This window comes from Monodon monoceros, unplaced genomic scaffold, assembly GCF_005190385.1.
Source record: "Monodon monoceros isolate NGI ecotype Baffin Bay Population unplaced genomic scaffold, NGI_Narwhal_1 Super_Scaffold_10, whole genome shotgun sequence".
Classification (NCBI taxonomy): domain Eukaryota; kingdom Metazoa; phylum Chordata; class Mammalia; order Artiodactyla; family Monodontidae; genus Monodon; species Monodon monoceros.
In genome coordinates, this window is record NW_021703766.1 from 49,739,267 (window position 1) to 49,762,735 (window position 23,469).

Sequence of the window (23,469 nt, forward strand, 5' to 3'; positions counted from 1 at the left end):
CCAGCATTGTGTATTATCTGGAGGCAGGTTCTGCAGCTCATGTCGGTTAAGAGGGTCCTTGGAGACGGAGGAACATGGTGCCGTGGCCCTCACAGGGAAGACCTATTCACTTTGTGTTCCCTGACAGCATACAGCATGCTTCTTAATCACCACTGGCCAGAGCTTCCAGAATTTTCTTACCTATAGAATTTCAGAAAGGGCAGGGCAGTATCGTTGTGTGTTCTGTTCCCCTCCCGTTCTGAGCTGTATATCAGTAAATGTCATAGGCATTCTTCTGTTTGCTCTCCCTGTGGTTTGCTTTTACATTTCTATACCTTTATCCGCCTGCAGTATTTTGTTCTCCAAGTTAGCGGGCAGACCAGTGGAAAGCAGTTCTTATTAGGAAGCCAGAAAGTAGCCTGACCAGCCTGCCAGTATTTCCCCAGAGCTCTCCTGTTTGATGGTACTGGAATCCAAACGTTTCGAACATTTTGGCTTTCTTCTCTTCCTCCTCCACTCCCAGTGAAGATTGTTGCCAGCGCAGCGTATCTAAACGCTGACAGTCTTTTGAGTGTGGAGGTGTCTGCACACCTGGGAATTAGGAAGGTGGCATAATACCACATTGCGAATCATAACGGGTTTTCCGACTTCAAGCTACGTTTTTAATACTGTTGGAAATAAAGCTTTTAAAACACACTCCCAGACAAGCTGTGCTTTAGAGAGTAGGCTCAGCAGAGAGCAGCTGGTTACCGTGAGCCTCTGGGATGGCCGCCTCCACGCCGGCAATGAGTGCCTCCTAACCCGGAGCTGCCTCGCGCCGGGTTGCCGGGTCAGCACGCAAGAAGTGGTCGGCTTCCCGTCTGTCTTGGTTACGTGGGCCACACCTCTCCTAGTCAAATAAAAATGATACCTCTGGCCCAAGAGCAATAGCGTGCCAGAAGTCATTTAGGAGTATCCTTTGGAAAGAGTGAGTAAAAGGTGAAGTTGTCTTTTCCTGCCTTGGAAAATGGTGCCTTAAAATGAGCGTAGCTGCTTTGTCATCCTAGTGCAGAGATAAGCAAAGTTTTCATTCTGTTCCTGGTTGGAGCAAACCTCCTATTAAAATTTGCTGCCGTTAAGAAATCAGACTGACGCTTGTTTACTGGGAAAGCAAGGTACCATGGGTCAGAGAATGCCAAGCCAGCCCCTACGTGGGGGATTTGGCCTTTGATATTTATTGGCATGCCAAAGCAGTACAGTATTTATTTGAAGTGAGGGGAGAGCCATTTGGTAATGGAAAACACACTTAGTTCCTCCTGCATGCCACACACCACTGGGGAAATGGCACAGACCCGTCCTGCCCAGACCTTAGCACCCAGTTGAGGCAGCAAGACCTACACGGCTTCTGCAAATAGGTGCTCTGCCTAAGAGGGGGAGGGGAGGGGGTCTGTGTGGGGCAGAGCAGACATCCTGTGCTGGGGGTGGTTAAGGTAGTGCAGTGTGTGGTGATCAGGAGCTCTGGGAATCAGGGGGCCTAAGTCAAAACCCAGTTCCTCCTCTTCCTTACTGGGCCTTCGGGCACTTGATTCACCTCTCCGCGTCCCTTCCGCAAAAGGGGCGGACTTAGTAGCACCTTTCTCATACGGTGTGGGAGATGGGATGAGATTGTGCCTGTAAGACACTGAGCATAGTGCATGCTGGATAAGCGTTAGTTATTATTATTTAACTTGACCTTGAAGAATGAGTAGAATTGAAGAAGTGGTGTGAGGTGGGGAAAGGCTTGAAGGTGAAAATACGCATGTTGTATTCAAGGATGCGAGAAGACTGGTCTGGTCTAGCTGAGAGCTTGATGGACCAACATTGTCCCTCCCTTTTGTATAAGTTTTAACCCTGTGTGTTACTTGGCTGCTTTCTCCGCCCTTACCCTAGCGACAGCCCTAACAACAACCAAAAAAGCTGTGCTCTGGATACCTGTGTGATGTGGAGAAAGAGAAATTGCTCAGTGCCCTTGGCTCATATGCTAGATTAGCTCCTTACTGTAAAACTGGAGTTAGAGTGAGGGAATGGCTTTCATTTCTGCTCATGAAAGTGCAAACTGTAAAGCAGCTGACTCTCATTCTGGGTCCTTTTCCCAGCTGAACCATTTAGTAACCCACCCTCATAGTGGGAGCCTTCCGCACTCAGCTGAATGAAATTGAAAATCTACGCTTGCACTTCAGTGGGGTCCATGAATAGATGCTTTGTCTGTAAAGAGTTGTCATTGCACATGGTCTCTGTCTCCCAGTGCCATGCGTTTGCAAAGATGAGATCAGGACCAGCAGGGTCTTATTTTAAAGCCAAAAAACAGGCTGGGGTGCCTTGCTGCACACAATGTGCTGTTCGGGCAAGCTCAAACTGCTGAATTCGTTGTGCTTGGCCACAGATTTAGAGGAGACGTTACCGGCTATTTTACCCTTCTATCTGACGTGCTCTTGTTTTGTGGGGTTTTTTAAAAAAAAGACAAAAACAGAATGATAAAGAAAATCTTTCACTCACTCCAGCTACCACATGACAAGACAACCTATTGAAAAGCAAACCAATTCAATCACGCATTGTTTGGTCTATAAGGCACCAAGTAACCAGTTTGACAGTTTGTGTCCCCCCCGCCCCCCCCCCCCCAGTGAATTGGCTTATTTCATTGGATTCAGTGAATTGGCTGGTTGTTGTGGCTTTGTGTGGACACAGCTCTCATTTTGTGAGGCCTAGAACGGAGTTAAAGTTTCTAGTGTGAATAAAAACCAGCTGGGGAATTGGACTGCTCGCTCCACAGGGAGGGATGTTGCATTTTGACAAGCTGAAATGGTATGAAATATGAGCTCTTTGTAACCTGCTCGGGAAAGACTCTCAGTGTGTGCTTCAGAAAAGGCTAAGCCCTGCCCCATGAGCTCTAGGTCCAGATAAATACCTTGGTCTTAAAAGTGGGGTAGGGGCGCTGACTTGACCTTGGATTTTCTGAATCCCGAAAGAATTTTATCTTTTAAAAGAAGTACTCTTGCTCCAAAGCACATGTTCATTCATTCTTTTAGGAAGGAAACATTCACCTCCACGCACGGGCATTTCCTGAGCACTTGTATGCCTGGTGTTGTGCTAAGTATCGTATGTGTGGTAGTTGCGTTCATCTAGTTCACCGTAACAGAGAATGATAGATTTTATACGTGTATTTACGTGCATTTTGAATGTTGCCGGAGTGGAGGTGCAGGGTGCTAAGGAATTGTATAGCAAGGAGTTTTACCCTCACCTAGGATATCTGGGAAAGCTCCCAGAGGAAATGATATATAAAGCTGAGACTGAAAGGATGAAGCAGGCAAAGTCAGTGAAGATGGAGGCTTCCTGGGTCGAGCTTTTGAGAAAACAGTGTGGAACTTGGAGCTGAAAGAAATGTGGCATGTTCTAAGACTTGAAAGAGACCTAGAGCGGCTACTGTAGAGGGTGAGGGAGAACTGGGCAGAATAACAGAGGGCTACGGATCCCATGTGAAAGACTTTGTACCTTCCTACATTTATTGAATACCTACTGTATGCCAGGTACAGTACCAGGCATTTTCACATCAATTTTTCATCTATTTCTCTTAACAATCTTAAGGAAGTGATTTTTTAAAATCCTGGTTTTAGAGATGAGGAGACTGAGTCTCAGTGCCCCCAAATTAGTGTAGTTACTGAGTGGAAGTTGAGATTTTGGAACCCCAGTCTTCTGACTTCTGCTTCCAGTGGGTTTTTAGAGTCCCGTCTCCAGGAAAGATGGTACTATTCCATAGCCAGGCACACAGTTGGAGTACTCAGTCAGTCCAGTCAATTTGTTCATTTTAGACAAAGGACTTTGCTTATTATCTAACAACATCTATTTCCCCACACTGCCCCCTAAGAACAGCATAGTGCTGTTTGTTTCTAGCTTCAGTGTCTACTTGAGTAGAGGACAAAAAAGGCATGGAGTCACTGAAATAGCAACTGGAACTTTGAGAAATTGTTTTGAGCTGGTGTCACTCGGTTCTCAGTTTATTTTAAGCCCAAAGAACTGCTGTAGTTTGTTTTTGGTGACAAAAATAGGCTGTCTTTAACTACCTGCTTTAGCTTAGGGCACACCTGTTCTTCTAAAAGAGAAAAAAATTACAATAGTCAACCCAAATCCACTTTTCAGAGAGCAGAGAACTGCTCTGATCTTCACTGGGCCAACTTGTTCTCCTCTACCACCTAGTGATACTGAAATATCTTTGTAGGAACTCAGATTATTTCAGCTCGAATCAGGGATCACCTCTACTTCCATAGAGAAAGGCCTTCTGAATGCTTTTTATACAGTGTTTGAGGGGAGGCTAGCAGGTGAAAACTGACCCCCACAGCTCTGGAAAGTCCAGATTCAGTGGGTGTCGAACCAGGCAGGAATGTTTATAAACACTTCCTGGAACTAGTGGACCCTCCTCGCTGCTTAGCCCCCTACTGCATTGGCCATTCAGCCTGAGAAGGCAACAGGGATTGACCCAGATTCATGCCTTTATAGGGCAAAAAGCTATGGTCTCTATTTATTTGGTGCCTATGAGGGGATGACATGCCTTTCTTTTCCCACCGTGCCAGAGGGAGGGTTAGGGATGCTAGGAGACTTCGTGCTACTTCCTGGTTCATCCCTAAATAAAGATGCTCCAAGTGGGAGAGTGACCAGGTCATAGTGCTAACTGCTAGCTTGAAGGAGACGAGGCTGAGCATTTGTGCTTTCATAATAGACTTTGCCAGTCAGAACAGATCCGTCCCCAGGTTTTCTCTTGAACTTGGGCTTAGATTTTTTCAGAGCCAGAAGGGGGAGCACCAGTCAGCCAAGAATACATGTGGGGCATGAGCGAGTAACTTAATTGAAAAGGTCCTTTTGAAGCTGTGTTGGAAATACGAGGGAATCATCACCAATCAGAAAGCTGTAATGTTGAATATAGAATGCAAGAAAACACTTTGGGGGAAACCTAGAGTAATGTAGTTTATGGAATCTTTTGGTTTTTCTAAGATTCCTACCAGTTACAGTTAGTTCAGGGTGTGCCACTATACAACTTGGCAAACCATGTGTGTGACCCTCGAGGGCTTTGCTGGTATCAGTTTCACTCTCAAGAGGGAGAATTGCCCCACTCAGAGGACACCGTCCCTGTTGCAGACTACATTCTGTATATGGCATTCCTCCTTAAAAACAGAAACGCAGACTGGATTCTGTTTTTTATTTGCTGTATTAGGTATGTTACCAAGCATTTAAGAGGCTGTGCTAGGTGGTACAACTCCAGTGACCGCGTTTTCTGACCCTAAAATCTGGATAAGTAATTTGACATGGATAAGGGTATTTATGGAGACGGGGAGAGAATATTTGAAGTTGGCAGTTTAGGATCACTGAATAGCTGTACCTGCTGTTTCCATAGAAGATAGAATATCCTTTATCCAGAAAGAGTGGCTGACCTCTCCATTGAGGCTGTGGGAGACTTCTTTTTTCTTTGTGACTCAGTTGGTTTTTATCTGATACCTAGATCACCTTTGCTTGCTGTAGACATATATCTTCTCTAATACCCATTAGATTGTAAGTTCACTGAGGGCGAGAGATGACTTTAGTATTAGCTCTGCTGCTAGTCTGTTAGGTGACCTTGGGTATAATTCATTAAAAAGGAAAAATGCCTAGATTCCTGCACACTGGAAACTTAGCGCATTAGGAAAATGGTCATATGTGTATGTAGATGACTATCCCTTGTTCAGTGCTCACAGAGTGATACAGGGAATTCATGACCTCATCTGTTTTTTAAAACGGAGTCTGTGATAGTACTACTGTCAGTATGAACATGACGTTCTGAACCTCACCTCACATCCTAGTAAGAGCAGAACAATGTTAGAAGACAAAAAAAAATACTCTGGTACCCACAGAGATAGTCATCATCTCAGCTAAACTTGAAAAAAATATAAAGAAACATTGGCCTTGTACATTACTGGAAACCGTTTTTGTTCAAGAAATGTATTGAGTGTCAATTGCACATCAGGCTCTGGAACCCAGTCATTTTACAGGCTGATAGAAGGGCTCCTTCTCTTGGCTGTTATTATTCTTTGGCTGGCATTCTAATCATTTTCTTGCCCCGTGGACTTGGAGGAGCTTTGGGGTGGGCGTACTGTCCCATAAGCAGGAGTTTCCCCTTTATGCTCTGTTCTTGTTTCAGAAAGGCCAAGAGGCCAGAGGCAAATTCCAATCACCATTTCTCCCCAGTGCAACACTGGCATAAGCTATTGGTTTATTTCTTTGTTTCCTTTGCCACCTGGTTAGTATCAAGACTAAGAATCAGGCATGTTTTTAAGGAAACTGTGAAGTAAAGAACAATGGACTATGTTATTTATTCAAAAAATATCTATCCAAAGGGCAAGGTGAAGATGATTTGAGCCGACCCAGTCCTTTGTTTCTGTCAGCGGTGTGTTTCATCATGGAGATAGTTCGTGTAGGGGAAGGAACGTGGGGCTTTGACATTCGTACATCACTGGCCTCTGAATCCTGGTTCTCTCAGTGCTGGGTGTGAATCTGTCTGAGCCTTTGTTCTCTCATCTGTAAAATGGGGTTAATAACCCTTACCTCGAAGGGTGGTTGTGAGGTTTCAGATAACTGTGCAGAGCACCTAGCACAGTGTGTCTAGCACATGGCCACTCGTGATTAATCACTATTATTTTACATTTTGGACCCAGTCAGACTCTAAACTTAGACGTGCAGATGTGTAGTTTGTTCTCAGGGCTTGGTTTCCTCTGGCTAGATGCTTTTTTCAGTTCAGCCTGCTAATGAGTGAGCCTAAAAGAAGAGAGATGTTGGGATGGTGTTATTTTCTTCTCTCCAAGGACCTGCTGCTGAGGGTGCTCCACTGACTCCCTAATGAGTGACACATATCTGACCTGGGACTGAGACATCTGGCAGCCCACTCAGAAGAGTGGCATTTCCATCTTGACGTGTGCCCGGTAACCCTTCAGATGCCTGAGGTGTTGCTTGTTATGTCAACAGTCCGGTCCAATTCTTGGCATGCACCACAAAGTCTGATTTCCTTCCTAGGAAGGTTTAGAATTAGTTGTGCAAGAATCCCTGTCTGATTTTGTGACACCCTAGAGAGCCTTCAGTTATTTCAAGGAAGTATTTTGACATTCTGTAAAGCAGAGTTTGTTTAAATCTTAGAGAGAATGAGAATGAATATCCATGTCAGTCAACAACGGGAGTTGATGCCCTTGCCAAAGCTTACTCTCTGTTTTGTAAGTTGAAGTGCTGAACTAGGTTAGATCTTATTAGACTCTTTGAGGTGAGAGGGATAAGAGCAGCTCTCTGGGACTTCCCTGGTGGCGCAGTGGTTAAGAATCCGCCTGCCAATGCAGGGGACACGGGTTCGAGCCCTGGTCTGGAAAGATCCCACATGCCGCGGAGCAGCTAAGCCCGTGCGCCACAACTACTGAAGCCCCCCCGCGCGCCTAGAACCCGTGCTCCGCAGCAAGAGAAGCCATTGCAGTGAGAAGCCCGCGTACCCCAATGAAGAGCATCCCCTGCTCGCCGCAACTAGAGAAAGCCCGCGCGCAGCGACGAAGACCCAACGCAGGCAAAAATAAATAAATAAATTTTAAAGTTACCTTTAAAAAAAAAAAGAGCGGCTCTCTAATTTAGCCTTCCACCTGACAGCAGAATCTCCTTGACAATGAGTATGGCAGGTAGGTTGCAGCCTCTGCTTCGAATACTTACAGAGCAGTCCTTTCGTTTTTAAACAGCTGGGGTTTTTTTGTTTTTTTTTAATTTCTCTGGCCAAAACTGCCTCTCTTATCTCTCCCAACATGACTATACAAAGTCATCTGCTCTCTTTTCATGAGATAGTCCTGTAGCTATTTGAAATAGCTGTCATCATGCCCCATTCTTCCCTTGCCCAGCTTAAAGATCCCTGGTATTTTATGTGAGTCTTTATTACCTTTAGAAGTTCTTCAGATTGTTAGTGTACCCTTAATCATTTAATCATTTATTTAATTCCGCATATCCCAAGAACTTTCAGAGGAAGGTAGTGAACCATAGTGGTTAAGAACGCAGGTTTTGTAGTCAGAACTGACTTGGGCAAGTAACTGAATTTTTCTGGGATTCCGCTTCTTCATCTGTAAAATGGAGTTTTAAATTTTAACACCCATATCTACAGATCTGTTGTGAATCTGGAATTTAAGCAGGGCTTCCCTGGTGGCGCAGTGGTTGAGAGTCTGCCTGCCGATGCAGGGGACGCGGGTTCGTGCCCCGGTCTGGGAAGATCCCACGTGCCGCGGAGCGGCTGGGCCCGTGAGCCGTGGCCGCTGAGCCTGCGTGTCCGGAGCCTGTGCTCCGCAATGGGAGAGGCCACAACAGTGAGAGGCCCGTGTACCGCAAAAAAAAAAAGAATTTAAGCAAGGATCCGGTGCTTAGTAAGTATTCAGTTGATGGAGGCTAAATTTTCTAGCTAACTTAGACTGTTAGAACACACCTCATCATCTTGCTCTAGTGTTGAGAGGGTGGAAGAAGTATGAGATTAAAATTTATTGTCTGTTTACTAGAGCTATGGTCAGAAGGCATTATAGTGATTGGAAGTAGCTTCCTGGCAGCTCTCTTAAAGTTCCCATTTTTTTTTTATTCTATAACAGCAGTTTATTTGGAAGCTTCAAGGTTTTATTGAAGAACAGTGCTATTGTTATGTTAGTTTTGACTGGCAAATGCTGCCTGGTTGGGGTTGGCCAAAAGAATGTCGCTTAAATCCGGATGGTCTTCCTTGTGTGTTCAGATTCTTCAGCTAACAGTTTAAATGGTACGGCATTTTTAAGGGAGAGCCTCACCTGATGCATTGTTACCGGTTGCTACAGTGTCTAACAATGGAAAACACTCCGCCCTTCTCACATTGTTGGGCAACTACTGCGCTCTAGGCACTGAGCCACTTCCAGTACATCGTATCATTTCACCCTCAGGACCACCTCGTGAGGAGGGTACTGTCTCCAAGGTGCTGAATTACTTGACCAAAGTCACAGAACTTCTCAGTCAGGATTCAAACCCAGGTCTGTTAGATTTGAAAGCTTAAATCTTTATGTTGTACTTCATGTAAGTAGAAGATGCTAGGGAGAGTCTACATTGGTTAAATTATTTCGTGTAAAGATAAATCATTAGTTTGCTTTTCCATACTTCTTTGGTAAAAAGTGTGAAATCAGAGCCTGTTTGCCTCAGGCAGTCTATACAGGGGAGAGAGCAGCAGCCACTCCCTGCAGCCTGAGAGGCTGTGTCACTGGTTTTACCAGGAGCAGGCATATTGCAGTGACAGGCTTTGTGGAGTGCGTGTTCTTCTCTGGGACCCTGGGATCCATTCACATTGCATTACAGTCCTCCATACCAGATCAGTTAGCGGGCTGCGTGAGGACTGGATCATCTTTGCCTTTGGGTTGTCATTTCAGATAGTGTCAGCCAGCAGTCCAGACATGGCCTCGTTCCTTCTTTCATGTACAGTTTATTCTCAGCCGTTTTTTTTTTGTTTGTTTGTTTGTTTTTTGCCACTTGTTTGCACAGGAAGTCCTCAGCGAATTTCAGACTAAACAGGAAGTGATTTGTTCTCATATAAAGGGGGTACCAGAAGGAATGAGGGTGAGCAGGATAAGGAAAGGGAATGGTTGACCCTGACCTAGCTAGTTAGCTGTCCTCTTTAGTGGATTTTATGCAGAGATCCCTAAATACTTTTAAGTTTTAAGTTGGGCATATTTGTAAATAAACCTGCCCTTCTAAATTAGTCTCATTAACTTGCAGATGAAACTGAGTTGCTGGAGATACACCTGGGTCCATTTACCTTGATTCTATTTGGTTATCCTCCTCTTTAGTAGATATTTTAACAAAAGCCCCAAATTTTAGGTGTATTTCTGTAGCTTTAGGAAATTTACCATTGGTTTAGAGCATTTTTTCCTCCTCATGTGATCTTCAAAATAAAAGGATTGAATAATTTTGGAGCAAAATATCTCAGTAATGTTTATGAGCGTGGGCTTTGGAGACAGACCCTCCTGGGTTTGAATCCCAGCACTGTCACTTGTTAGTTGTGTCATGTGAGACATTTTTCCTTGGTAAAATGGAATGCCATACGGTTTAATAGAAATAGTAGCTGGGACTTGGCTCGGTACGTAGCAGCTCTCAAGTAGTTGTTGCTGCTGCTGCTACTCCTACTACATGAGGAAGGTGACTGCTAGGAAGGAAAGGACAAAGAATTATCCTATTTGTCATGTCTGATTAGTTGGTTTTACCCTTTCCTAATGCAGAAGCCATTGGGAATTAACCCCAGGCTGATGTATCAAAGGGAAGTCTTCTCTTGGGCTTTCAGCAGAATGCATGCTCTCTTTTCTCGAAGGAGGAAATTATTAGTTTTCAATTCCACTTTTATTTATTTACTTATTTTTTGTGGTACACGGGCCTCTCACTGTTGTGGCCTCTCCCGTTGCGGAGCACAGGCTCCGGACACGCAGGCTCAGCGGCCATGGCTCACGGGCCCAGTCGCTCCGTGGCATGTGGGATCCTCCCAGACCGGGGCACAAACCCGCGTCCCCGGCATCGGCAGGCGGACTCTCAACCACTGCGCCACCAGGGAAGCCCTCAATTCCACTTTTTTAATCTTTTGAAAAGATTTTAGCCATCCTTGAGTGTATAGTATCTGTTATCTGTATGGAATGTTTGGAAAGTTTCCTGTTTACTCCATTGTACCCCTGGTAAAGGATGTTGGACAGTCATCTCATTGTTGTTAAATAAACATGGCCTGCTTCTTATAAACACCTTTGTTCTGATAATGCAGTTTCACACCCAAGGTGTGACTATGTGGCAACTTGCCGGCATCTTGTGTGATACTTGGATGAATGAGATGAGTAAGTGGGTCTCTTTATCCTGCTTGGAATCTTTCTAACAGTTTCCACACCACTGAGAGTTCCCCTCTGGAAGCCTTACTGAAGTTGGAGTTGTATGTTGAGAATCACTTTGTTTTTGTGCTTTCTTTTCTCTTTCCTGGACAGAAACCAAAGCCCAAACCCCGGCCATCCATCACAAAGGCGACCTGGGAGAGTAACTATTTTGGGGTGCCCTTAACAACCGTGGTGACTCCAGAGAAACCGATTCCTGTATTTATTGAGCGATGTATTGAGTACATTGAAGCCACAGGTAAGTGTTGCCTCAGAGCCGATTACAGCTTTCACTGTTTACAGGACACTCTCTAGAGGGCTGAGCCATCTGGAGATTCTGGAATTATTTCTTGTTTCCGTGAGATGCTTTCTGGGAAGGAGCTGAGTAATCCCGACAGCTGTCAGACTTGTGTGGATCCTCCATCTTCATGTAGTTTTGAGGCTGTCGTGTGGGATATGTTAGGCCTTTCAGTGTGTGGTAGCAGTCCTGTTGTCAGGACTGCAGTTGTGGCTGGTTGGAATACCTCTTCTGTGGTCCCGCAGCTCCCTGTCATAGCGTGGAGCCTGTTTGTCCCCTACAGGTCTCCCAGCAGGGAAAGGGTTTTATTTATCAGTGACTTCAGCGCTGTACTGGACCCAAATGTCCAATGTACTGGACCCAAACTAACACATTTTGGTTTAATAAAAGGAATGTGTAGATGGCCATTGATCAGGTTCCTGAAATTCATATATTGATAGAAATTTTTTCCTGCAATAAAAAACCAGCTAAGATGCTTAGACATCATCTAGTCAGGCAGCTGCATTTCAAGTCCATTGGCAACTTGGTGTTATCCCAAAGGCTGACTGTCTTACAGTTTTCTGTATTGCTCTTGAAATGTTAAAATTTTACCTGTGTGAAAAACATTTATTTTGTTCATTTAGAGCTCCCATAACCTGTCTCCTTGACATTTTTTCCTTTTCTTTTTTTTTTTTTTTTTTTTTCCTTTTTGGCCATGCCACATGGCTCGTGGGATCTTAGTTCCCTGACCAGGGATTGAACCCAGGCCCCGGCAGTGGAAGCTCAGAGTCCTAACCACTGGACTGCCAGGGAATTCCCATCCTTGGCATTTCTTTTGTAACCCCCGGAGCTTCCAGTTCCATGTCATTGTTTCCCTTGATTTTCTCCTGGATACTTTCAAAGCTGATGAGCTTTGAGGAGGTGGTATAGTGGGCACATGGTTATGTGGACCCTTGAGCATTAAGAGGTGAGCTCAAGGATATAGGCTGCTACTAATATCAAGTCTCTTTAGTCTCCTTTAATTAGAACAGTTCAGTTTATCTGTTTTTCATGGTCTTGTTAATTTTAAAAAATACAGATCAGTTATTTTGTAGGAGGTTCCTCAACTTGGATTTTTTTTTTTTATGTTTCTTCATGATTAGGTTCATGTTTGCACTTGTGGCAGTAACAGCAGGGAAGCGAGGCTGTGTCCTTCTCAGTGCATCATGCCAGTTGGCTTGTGTTGTCAGTTTGTCCCATCACTGGAGATTTTCTCTTTGATCCCTTGATTAAGGTAGTGGTGTCTGCCAAGCTTCTCCACTGTAAAGCTACTCTTCCCCCGTTGTATGAATAAGTATTTTGTAGGGAAATGCTTTCAGACTGTGTAAGTATCTGTTTTCTCCTAATATTTTCACCCACTAGTTTTAGCATCCATTGATGATTCTTCCCTGAGACAATGATCACCCTAATTCCTTCTTCATTTATTAGTTAGGGTTCTCCTGTCAGGGTGAGCTTCCCTTTTCAGTGGGCTCTTTGACTGGCTCACCTGTGGTAGCACCAAATGTCTGAATTTTACTCACATGCCCTCTCGCTGAGCACATCTGTGGGCTTGATCTACCATACCCTCCTTGCTTCTCTGACTCTTAGACTGTGATTAGCTTTTTTTTTTTATTTTTGCGGTACGCGGGCCTCTCACTGTTGTGGCCTCTCCCGTTGTGGAGCACAGGCTCCCGACGTGCAGGCTCAGCGGCCATGGCTCACGGGCCCAGCCGCTCCGCGGCATGTGGGATCTTCCCGGACCGGGGCACGAACCCGTGTCCCCCGCATCGGCAGGCGGACTCCCAACCACTGCGCCACCAGGGAAGCCCTGTGATTAGCTTTTTATTATGTCCACTGCCTCTCTTCTACCTGTGCTTCTACAGGTGTTCTTCTACCTATGAATCCTTTCAGGTGCGAAGACCTCTTCAACCCTGCCCCCAGTTCACCACCAGCCACTCCTGAGCTGCTGCTTCTCTTAAAGCTCTCTTAGATTGCACCCCTGCTCACCCTGACACCCAAAAGCTTGGAACTTCAGGGTCCTCTCTGACTCACCTAATCCGTTCCCAAGTGTGTCGCTGTCCTTTGTCACCTCTTGGCTCTGTCTCCTCCACTTCATTTCCACTGCCCCACTGTCACCCTCCTTCTCAGTCCATCCTGATTACATGGCATTTCCTCCACTATAAACCTCTTCTTGCTTCCTCACTGCCTACCAGATGCCGACGCAGTCTCAACTCCTCCCTATTACGCGCACTACTGCAGTACTGTTATGCTGTGGTTGTCTGCCTGCCTTCTCTCCCTCCCTCCGACCCTCCCTCCCCATTCTTTCTGTTTTATACTACCACAGGCATTAATTTTAAAATTGTTTTACAAGAATACACACCATGTATTAGAAGGATATGGCCAGAGCAGAATTTCTTTGTGTTTCTCTGCTTTGCATATACCCTTCGTGTGGTTTGAAATGTGTCCCACGTTCCTCCTTGCCTCTGGAACTTGTCCTCATTCTTCAGGACTCTTCCACCCCCAGCAGCACTTTGAATGTAACCTTCCTGGTAGTTCTTCCCGGCACATTTCAATCTTGAGAACAGGATTCTCTGTTCCCCTTGTCTCGGAGAACCTGGCACACAATACACATTAGTTGTTGATGGAATGATTGGTTTTCAACCTGGAATACCTTAATTGCATTGTTTTCTTCTTCTTTCCCTTTAAATTCTGGTCATATGCTTCCCCTCATTGGCATTAGTTTGTACTTTTATAGAATTTCAGGAAAATAATTAGATGTGGTATCTGTGAGCTTAATGTGTATGTTGGGGGCAGGTGTCTTTTGTGTACTCAGTTTCCTAAAAGAATTTGTTTTCCTCTTCATAAAATTAAAGCATGTTCATTGTAGAAATTCAACAAAAGGCAAAAACTGAAAAAGAATTTAAAGATTCATTATCTTCCACTTAATGAAAACCACTGTTGATATTTTGATGTATTTCCTTATAGTTTTATTTCTCTGCATGTGTATAGGTTTTTAGTTTTATGTAATTCAGAATATGTGGTATTATAGTTCTCAAAAAAAATTTAGCGTAACTCAGATGAGGCTAAAGAGCCCTGAGTTCACCAGCTTACCTACTCCCGTTTTCCTGCAGAAAAAGGAACTCAGTAACTAAGAGTTATGTTGGAGGACCATTTTTTGAGAACCATTACTTTTTAAACCAGACATTATTTTGTGAGCATGTTCCCCTGTCATTAAATACTCTGTGAAAATATGACTTTTAATTGCTGTACAGTGTTCCATTAAATGGCTGTATCACAGATTATTTAACCATTCCCCGTTCTTAGGCCCCTGTAGCATTTTCTCCTGATGTACTTAAAATAAAACAGATTCACTAGGAGAGGCATTCGGGAAGAGTGATATAGAGCTTCAGGTCTGCAATTAGACCGCATTTAGAATCTTTGTTCTGCCATTTGCTCATCTGTAAACTGAGGGTGATGACAGGACCTGCCTGCTTGGGCTGCCAGGGTTCAGGGGGACTTGCACGTCGGGCGCCGAGTGTGGCGCCTGGCACACGGAAGTGCTCAGTGCGTGCTGGTCGTCGCGGTTAGCTTCACCCGTGGTACATTCGGTCTTCCTTCCTATTGCCGGTCAGACTTTACCGAGTTAGGACCTTTTTCTTTTCTCCCTAACTTTTAAATTTGCAAGTGGTAAAATCCATTGAAAGAGTACTACAGTAACCACCCAGTATTCACTGGTGGTTAACATTTTGCCACATTTGCTCTTTCTCCCCACAATGTGTATTGTTTTTTAATAAATTTATTTATTTATTTTTGGCTCTGTTGGGTCTTCGTTTCTGTGCGAGGGCTTTCTCCAGTTGAGCGGCGAGCGGGGGCCACTCTTCATCGCGGTGCACAGGCCTCTCACTGTCGCGTCCTCTCCCGTTACGGAGCACAGGCTCCAGACGCGCAGGCTCAGTAGTTGTGGCTCACGGGCTTAGTTGCTCCGCGGCATGTGGGGTCTTCCCAGACCAGGTCTCGAACCCATGTCCCCTGCATTGGCAGGCAGATTCCCAACCACTGCACCACCAGGGAAGCCCACTGTATTGTTGTTAAACCATTTGAAAGTGAGCTGCGGACACCATGTCACTTTACTTCTAAAAGTCTCAGCATATATCCCTAAGCTTCAGGACTTTCTCCTCTATAACTACAATAACATTATCACTTTTAAGAATATTAGCATTAATTCAAGAGCATTTCATATAGATCTATGTTTAAATTTACTCAGTTGACTTAAAACTGTCTCTTAAAGCTGAGTCTTTTGTTCTAGGATCCAATCAGTATTCACAGTGCATTTAGCTATTGCCTCCTTAGTCCCTTTCAGTCGAGAACAGTTCTCTCTGCCTTTTTTTTTTTAGTGATGACCTTTTTTGAAGAGTCTAGACAGTTGTCGTATAGACTGTACCCTTGTGTGGTGTGCTGTCTGTACCTCTCCAGTGTCCTCAGCCCCCTTCTGACACCACCCATAGCCACCTCCTCATGTGGCTCCTGTCTGAGCCGAGGGCTGGGGCTGCAGACGCCTCCCTCCCTGGACACAGCACATCTGTGAATTGGGCATCGGGACTCTCTGAATGAATTCGTCGGTCAGGTGTTTCCCCAGCTCTGGCTGCTTTCTACTGAACTTGTGCTTTTCTTAGGGAAAGCCTGTGCTGCCACCTGACCACCCATCCCATGTCTCCCTCTCTTACTCATGGTAGAATTGCCACATGACCCAGTTTCCATGTGGTGGTCCAGGCAGTCACTTCTAACCAATTAGAGATGATATTCCAAATAAAACTTGTTTGTCAGGACTGCCCCATGCAGTTCAAAGTCAGAAGTCATTGTGTCCCTGTTTTTGTGTCCATCTCATGCACCTGGGCACTGTGCTTATCCTGGCAAATAAAGTATTACATCATCACTTTCAAGGGCAGTGCTTGGGAGTTCATAGTCCTGCCAGCCATGGTTAGGCCTTTCATGCCTCAGGGCCTGTGTTGCTACCCACCTGCCGCTTCACAGCCAGTGTCACAGTAGAAACCGAACCAAAACCTTGCGATAGAGAGGAAATGGTGTGACCGTTATGAATTGGGACGACTTAAACCATCCCATCACCTTAAAAATATTTTTTCTGGGACTTCCCTGGCAGTCCAGTGGTTAAGACTCTGCTTCCAATGCAGGGGACACCGGTTCAGTCCCTGGTCAGGGAATTAAGATCCCCTGTGCCGTGCGGCGCAGCCAAAAATAATAATAATAAAAAAATCTTATTATAAGAGTAATACACTTGTTCACTGTAAAAAATTTAATCATTATAAACATAGGTAGATGTTATATAGGTATATAACACAGTGAAAGTCCCTTATAATCCCAAGTCTCCAGAAGTAATCTGCATTAATAGTTGGATTGTGTTTTCTGCTAATACTGTCCCCCAAAATGTTTAAAAGCATGAGATCATGTACTACTGTTCCACAGCTTGTTTTTTGTTTGTTTTAATTTAACACTGTATCTTGTGCATCATCTTTTAAAATTTCATCTCCAAGCCAACTGCATTTTAACCTTTGACCTGAGAAGAGGGTGGCAAGAGTTGGGCTCAAAGGGGGTCTCTGGGAGTATGGGAGGAGAAGCTTTGTTTGCAGCCATTCTGCCTTCCAGGGGTGGCAGGTTCCTGTCCCATGTTTTGTGAGTAAATTGCTGACTCCTCCTAAACACGAATCACAAAGAAAGGATTGCTGCCTTCTTGCCTCAAAATGTGCTGCTCCTGCTATTACCAGGACTCTGTTGGAGCTCCTCCCCCATATTCTTAGGTTAGCTCATAAGATTGTGGGTGGAGATTGGTTCTAGTTTGCACCTGTTTTTTGTTTTTTTTTTAAATTTTTTAAAAAATTATTTATTTTTGGCTGTGTTGCGTCTCCGTTGCTGCGCGCAGGCTTTCTCTAGTTGCAGAGAGCGGGGACTACTCTTCATTGTGGTGCACGGGCTTCTCATTGCAGTGGCTTCTCTTGTTGCGGAGCACAGGCTAGAGTGCAGGCTCAGTAGTTGTGGCGCACAGGCTTAGTTGCTCTGCTGCATGTGGGATCTTCCCGGACCAGGGCTCGAACCCCGTGTCCCCTGCGTTGGCAGATGGATTCTGAACCACTGTGCCACCAGGGAAGTCCCTGCACCTGTTTTTTTTCCTGAGCTTTCTGACCGGTTCATTTATCCTGTTTCCATATTTTCTAAAATTGGAATGTGTTCAGAAATGGCCAGTAGGTAGAACAGCTTTCAGATTGATTTGCAGATGCTTTTAGCCCAGGCCCAGTGACAGCCTCTGTGCTTTCTGTGCTAATAGGATATTAGATTTTCACTTTCTCAGCTCTGGTTACATGGGAAGGCTGGAAAAGGGCATGTAACTACTGCAGCTGCTCTGGGGTCACCATGGCAGCGGGATGGGAGGACTGACTGGGGGTCAGATTTGACTTTGTATTTCTGGTTAGAAAGCTTTTTCTTCAAGTTTTCTTCAAGTTTTCATCCATGTGGAAAATCGGTCAGGGCAATAGAGTCACTGCTCCCCTTTGATAGCAGTGTGACTCCTCGGTGAAGGAGAGCATTGGCCAAGCTAATCTGAGGTCTCTGATGTGTGGCAGGAAGTAGGAATATTCAATTCTGGATAGTTTATCTCACTGGAGTTGGGGTGAGGACTTTTAGAGCCTACTCACAATCCTCCTGAGAATAATTTCTCAGGATAAGTACGCTATCTTTACACCTCACTATGGTCACAAAACTAAGGTTTTATACCCCGAGTCTCTGGGCCAATTTTGAGTCAAGGCTTCCTTCTCGAAGTTGGGGGGAAGTATCCACGTCGTACAGCATAGAAACTCCCTGAAGGAGCTTCTTCCAAGTGTCACTCCTCCCCATCCCGGGAGGTCTAGTATCCTGGAGGCTGAATGCCTAGTGCCCTGCTCATCTGGGCTCTGCTGCATGTATTCCCCAGGCCGGCAGCCTCGCTTGTCAGCCATTTAACTAAGAATAGCATTCTCTAGGAATGATTTCTTTGAATAATGTGTGAGACCAAACCTCCTTGCTCCCTCTTTCTGTGATTTTTAACCTTTTTCTTTTGGCAGTGAGAGGGGGCAGGGTGACAGTGGCAAAAATCATTTCACATCCAGCCATCCTTTTCTTAATTGCTTTGCTTACTGAGAGGTGACCAATCCCCAGCACCTCTAGCAAGTGCCACAGAGGGCTGAGAATAGGAATTGTTCCCAGGGAGAAGTAGTTTCATTTGGACAGAAGGCCCCTCTTTTGCATCTTAAATTACAATGTATTCAGACCATACCATATAAATAATTGGTAGGCCATGGTTTTGTTAGTGCATCTTACTTTCTGTTGGTCCCTGTAGAGTGAAAAGCTCCCTGTAGTCAAGGAGGCCTGCAGCTGTTTAAAATAATAATGCCAAAGATGGTCTGCCATCACGTTAACTTTCCCCATTTTCTATTCCTGACACATTTATTGAGTGCTTGCTATGATCCAAGCATTGTACTGGGCACTTGGCATGTGTGATCTCATTTCACAAGAGATTGTTTTGTTGCTGTAAGAAGCCACATGTGGGAAGGTGACCCTTGGGAGGCAGTCAGGGTACATCACGGTCTTTTATCACTGCAGGGAGGACCTCGGTGTCAATAAAGTGCAGGAGGGAGAAGGTGGGGAGAAGGTGGCAGCATTTATATTCTCTTCCCCTGCTCTCTGGGAGGAATCCTACCCCACAGTCTGGTAACAGAACCAGGACCCTGCCTTTCGAGGCAGTGCCTACCTGGGCACAACATTGCCCCTGAAATTCACATTTATTTTCAAAAGCCCTTTTGCTGGAGGGCCTGGAATCGAACCACACTACCCTGCATTGGGGTTTCAGTGCCTGCACTTAGCAGGCTTTGTATTGCAAGCGGGGCTTTTTCTTTTTTTTTTTTAAGATTTTTTTTGATGTGGACCATTTTTAAAGTCTTTATTGAATTTGTTACAGTATGGCTTCTGTTTTATGTTTTGGTTTTTTGGCCGCGAGGCGTGTGGGATCTTAGCTCCCCAACCAGGGATCAAACCCACACCTCCTGCATTGGAAGGCGAAGTCTTAACCACTGGACTGCCAGGGAGGTCCTGAGAGGGACTTCTTCTGTCTGCCTTCCAGGGGCTCCTTGATGGGCAGCAGAATCCGGTCAAGCTTGACCTCTCACCTCTGATGGAGGGAAAATCCAGATACAGCACCAGGTGGTTGTAGAAAGAAAGAAATGTCCTGATAAGTCGTTAGTAGGTTGAAAAATATTTAGCTTACCATCTTTTGGTGGGGGGGGGGTGGATGGCAGATTCTGTTCATTCAGCAGGTATTTATTGCATTAATTTATTAATATATTAATTAGTGCTCGGCATTGTGTTGAACTAAAGTTGCCCTCATGACGACCAGGGGTGGAGGAAATAGACATAATCACACAAATGAATAATTAATTCAGGCAAGGAACATTACTGGATTTTAAAAATCACTGGAGAATAAAACGACTGACAGGACCAAGTGACGATATGGAGGAGTTAGAACCCTCGCCACTGCTGTTCAGGTGAGTAAACAGACTGGTCCATCCATCCCCTGGAATACTACTCAGGGGCCAAAAGGAATGAATTACTGCTACACACAGCAACATTGTCAGGTCTCAGAATCATTATATGCTGAGAGTGATAGAAGCCAGACACAGAAGACTACAAATTATGATTCCATTTATACATGGCTCTGGAAAATGCAAACTAATCTATAGTGACAGGAGGCAGGTCAGTGGTTATGGTTGCCTAGGAGATGGGAGTGGCAAGAAAAATTGCTTGCGGAGGGGCATGGGAAAACTTTTGGGGGTGATAGAAATATTCCATATCTTGATTGTGGTGATGATTTTACTCATGTACACATACTTCAAAATTACCAAACTGTATGCTTTTAATGGATACAGTTTATTGTATATAAATTATGCCTCAGTGGTTGATTTTTTTAAAATCACTGAGGAAAGGTGTTGAGGGAACTTGATATTTGCATGGTCTCAGAATACCACCCAGCACATTAATTACTAATTACAAAGGAGAAATGTACCTTTATAATGGGGAGATACGGGGGTTACCACCTTAACAAAAGGTGAACAGGGCTGGCACCCCCAGCTGTTCAGCCTGACATTATGTGCCTTGTTGCCAAAAATATTTAATCTGAATCTTATCATGAGTAGATAATCAGACAAATCCAGAATGTGATACATCTTACAAGACAACTGGCCTGGACTCAATAAAAAGGTCAGTGTCATGAAATAGAAAAAAGTTTGGGGGCCTAGTGCAACTTCTGTGTTTATAACCCGAACCCCTTTCCCATTCAGGTAGCCAGGTGTTTAGTGTATGAGCTTCTGAGTCACCTCTAGTGTCCTGACTTTCCCACGCAGTAGCTGGCCTTAAACTGTCTAAGCCTCATTTTCCTGTTCCTTCAAATTGGGAATAAAAATAATAGCTCTTTCAAAGGGAATTTTTTAGAATTAAATGAACTCCTGTTTGTAATGTTCTTAGCATAATGCCTCATACGTAGTAATCACTCAGTCCATGTTGGCCATTATTTTGGTGGCTCATGTTACTGATTTACTGCGGTTGTGGAAACCCAAATAGGACACTTACCCAGAACAGTAATGGATGACATTAGACAATGTCTGTAGGCAGGGTTTTTTTTTTGTTTGTTTGTTTGTTTTAACCGGGTGAGGAGGCAACAGAATCAAGCGTTTTATTTATTTTTTAATTTATTTATTTTTGGTCACACGGCCTGCAGGATCTTAGTTCCCCAACCAGGGATTGAACCCGCGCCCTCAGCAGCGAAAGCACGGAGTCCTAACCACTGGACCGCCAGGGAATTCCCTGTAAGCAGTTTTTCAGAGCTTCTCACTGAAGCATAGTATCCATTAAGAAGAGTGCACTCATCGCAAGTACAGCTCCATGAGTAGCCACTAACTGAATACACCTGTGTAACCAGTACCCAGACCAAGAAACAGAAGGTGACCAGCTGCCTGCAAAACTTACTACCCTGGCTCCTGCCCCTGGCTTCTGCCAGTTACAGAATAGTTTTGCCTGCCTTTGTACTTTAATAATGGACTCATATACCAAATGCATAGTTGTGGCCTAGCTTCTTTCACTCAGCATGATGTCTGTGACATTCGTCTGTAAGCTCCCTCGTGGTTGCGTGATTCATTCATTCTCATTGCTGTATACTGTTCCATCATGTGGCTAGTCCACAATTTATTTATTCATTCTACTCTTCGTGGGTATTTGGGCACTTTCCAGTTTGGGGGCTGTTATGAACAGTGCTGCTCTGAACATTCTTGTACATGAATATTGGTGTGTGTATGTGCACTCATCTACTTCAGGTATATACCCAGGAGTGAGGCAGTTTTTAATAATTAATTTTAACATGTTGAACATGTTGGTTTAAAAGATGTCTTGAAGCACATATCAGTTCCTGAAGGGGCAATAAGTCTATGAGGCTGAGAGCTAAAGCAGTAGGAGGATCTCTGCTACCTATTTATGGCTTTGTGTTTCCTGTCTTTTAAGGGGTAAGGGATCGTTCTGGCGAGGGTGTATGTGGGTGCACAGAGCTGTGTCATACATTATTTTAGCAGCTAGATCATTCCCGTTTGCCAAGTGTGCCTGGCTGGAAGAATCTTGAATTCTTCCAATACCTTGTGGTGTAGCCCTTTTCTTTGCTGGGGCTCTCCTCGTGGTTCCGAGTTGAGACTGTGGTTAGCACAGATCTTGGTAACCCTATGGTTTTTACTTGATGAGCTGTCATGGGGCATTGCTCCCTGATTCAGTTTTGGCCATTTGTAGCACAGGTAAATAGGTGTTTTTATTGACACCTACCAGTAAGACTTTAAAATGAAATGTTCAACCCTGTGGGCAGTTTGTGAGGGGAGGAAGGGTGAGGCAGAGTCTGGAAGCGAAGCTCTTCCCCCAGTGTGTCTGAGTGTGAGTGTGGAGCCCTGCAGCCGTGGCTGGAGATCAGCTTGTCTGCTTTGTTCGCAGGTCAGAGGTGGCCCACGGCTCCTCTGCGCAAATGGAAGCCCTCTGTAAAAATGCTCTTTGACAGAATACTTAGAGCTGTGACCTTCTTCCTGATTGAGCTCGTTTGCCCGGGTAAATGAGCAGAGTGCTTTCTGCGTGGCAGATTTAAATTTCACCACTAATTGAGGGTAGCATCTTTGGGGAGAAGCGCTTGCCATTAGATCAGAGGCCTTTTGGGAGACAGCCTGGCAACAAGCACATCAGGGCAGATTAAGGCAGGGGGTAGAGATGGGGAGAGGACAGAGTGCAACTGTTATTAGTAACTGGGGGACGGTCCACGGAGAAGCCAAGTGAGAACTCTTGCCATGTGCCTGTGGGGACTGTGCACATATGCACATACGTGATGCATATGTTTTGATGGCCTTTTTTCCCCTTTTTTCTTGCTACTGACTAATCTGTACAGGATAAACCTGGAGCCAAACTGCCTGGATTCGAATCTCTGTTCTGCTGCTTATGAACAAATGTTTAACCTCTCTGTGACTCAGTTTCCTTGACTGTAAGATGAGGATAATGATAGTACTTTGAATCATTGAGGTGATTCAATATGTTAAAAACCTTATAACAGTACCTGGCAGGTTGTAAATGATCAATTAGCATTTGTTGCTGCTGCTTTTAGCACTGACACTAAAGTGCATCTTCCACTCTAGTTGGGCCTCTCAGCTTGCTGGAGCCTCATTTGCCAAGCCCTGCTGTCCGCTAGGCTTGGTTCCCCTCCCCCTGTGCAGAGGCCCCTCACCTTCAAAGTCCAGCCCAGGCTTCTCCCTCCAGGAAGGGTAGCCCACTGACTCCCTCCCCTTTCTGAGTTTCAGAGAGCTTGATAGCCAGGCGGGTCAAACATAGAGTTTGGAACGGGTCATACCCCGTTCACAATCCCAGCTCTGCTGCTCCTCTTCTTAGTTTCACCGCTTCACACCTCTGAGCTCTGTGCTTCCTCTGCAAAACACAGCTAACGATAATACCCACCTTGTTAGGCCTGTGAGGGTTGAAGGAGATCGCGTGTAAGATACTTGGCCTGGCGCATACTAAACACTCAGGAAAGGGGAGACCTTGTCATCTTGTCGTGAAATCTTCAGTATTAACTTCTTGCTTGTCCTCTGGTTATTTCATGAGTTGATTTTGATTCCCTGTTTAGATGTTCACCCCTTACCGTCAGGGATGTTTGTTACATGTTTTAGATCTTCTCCATGCCTACTT

The 23,469-nt window shown here is 44.9% G+C and overlaps 1 protein-coding gene across 1 annotated transcript in view; it reads left to right on the forward strand.

The window, feature by feature from the left end:
- The window catches only part of ARHGAP35 (Rho GTPase activating protein 35), a 118,655-nt gene that overhangs the window by 48,453 nt on the left and 46,733 nt on the right, over window positions 1-23,469 (forward strand). Inside the window, exon 3 of the mRNA XM_029211604.1 lies at window positions 10,995-11,139. Within this exon, the coding sequence (XP_029067437.1) occupies window positions 10,995-11,139 (145 nt within the window). The remainder of the gene's footprint in view (window positions 1-10,994; window positions 11,140-23,469) is intronic.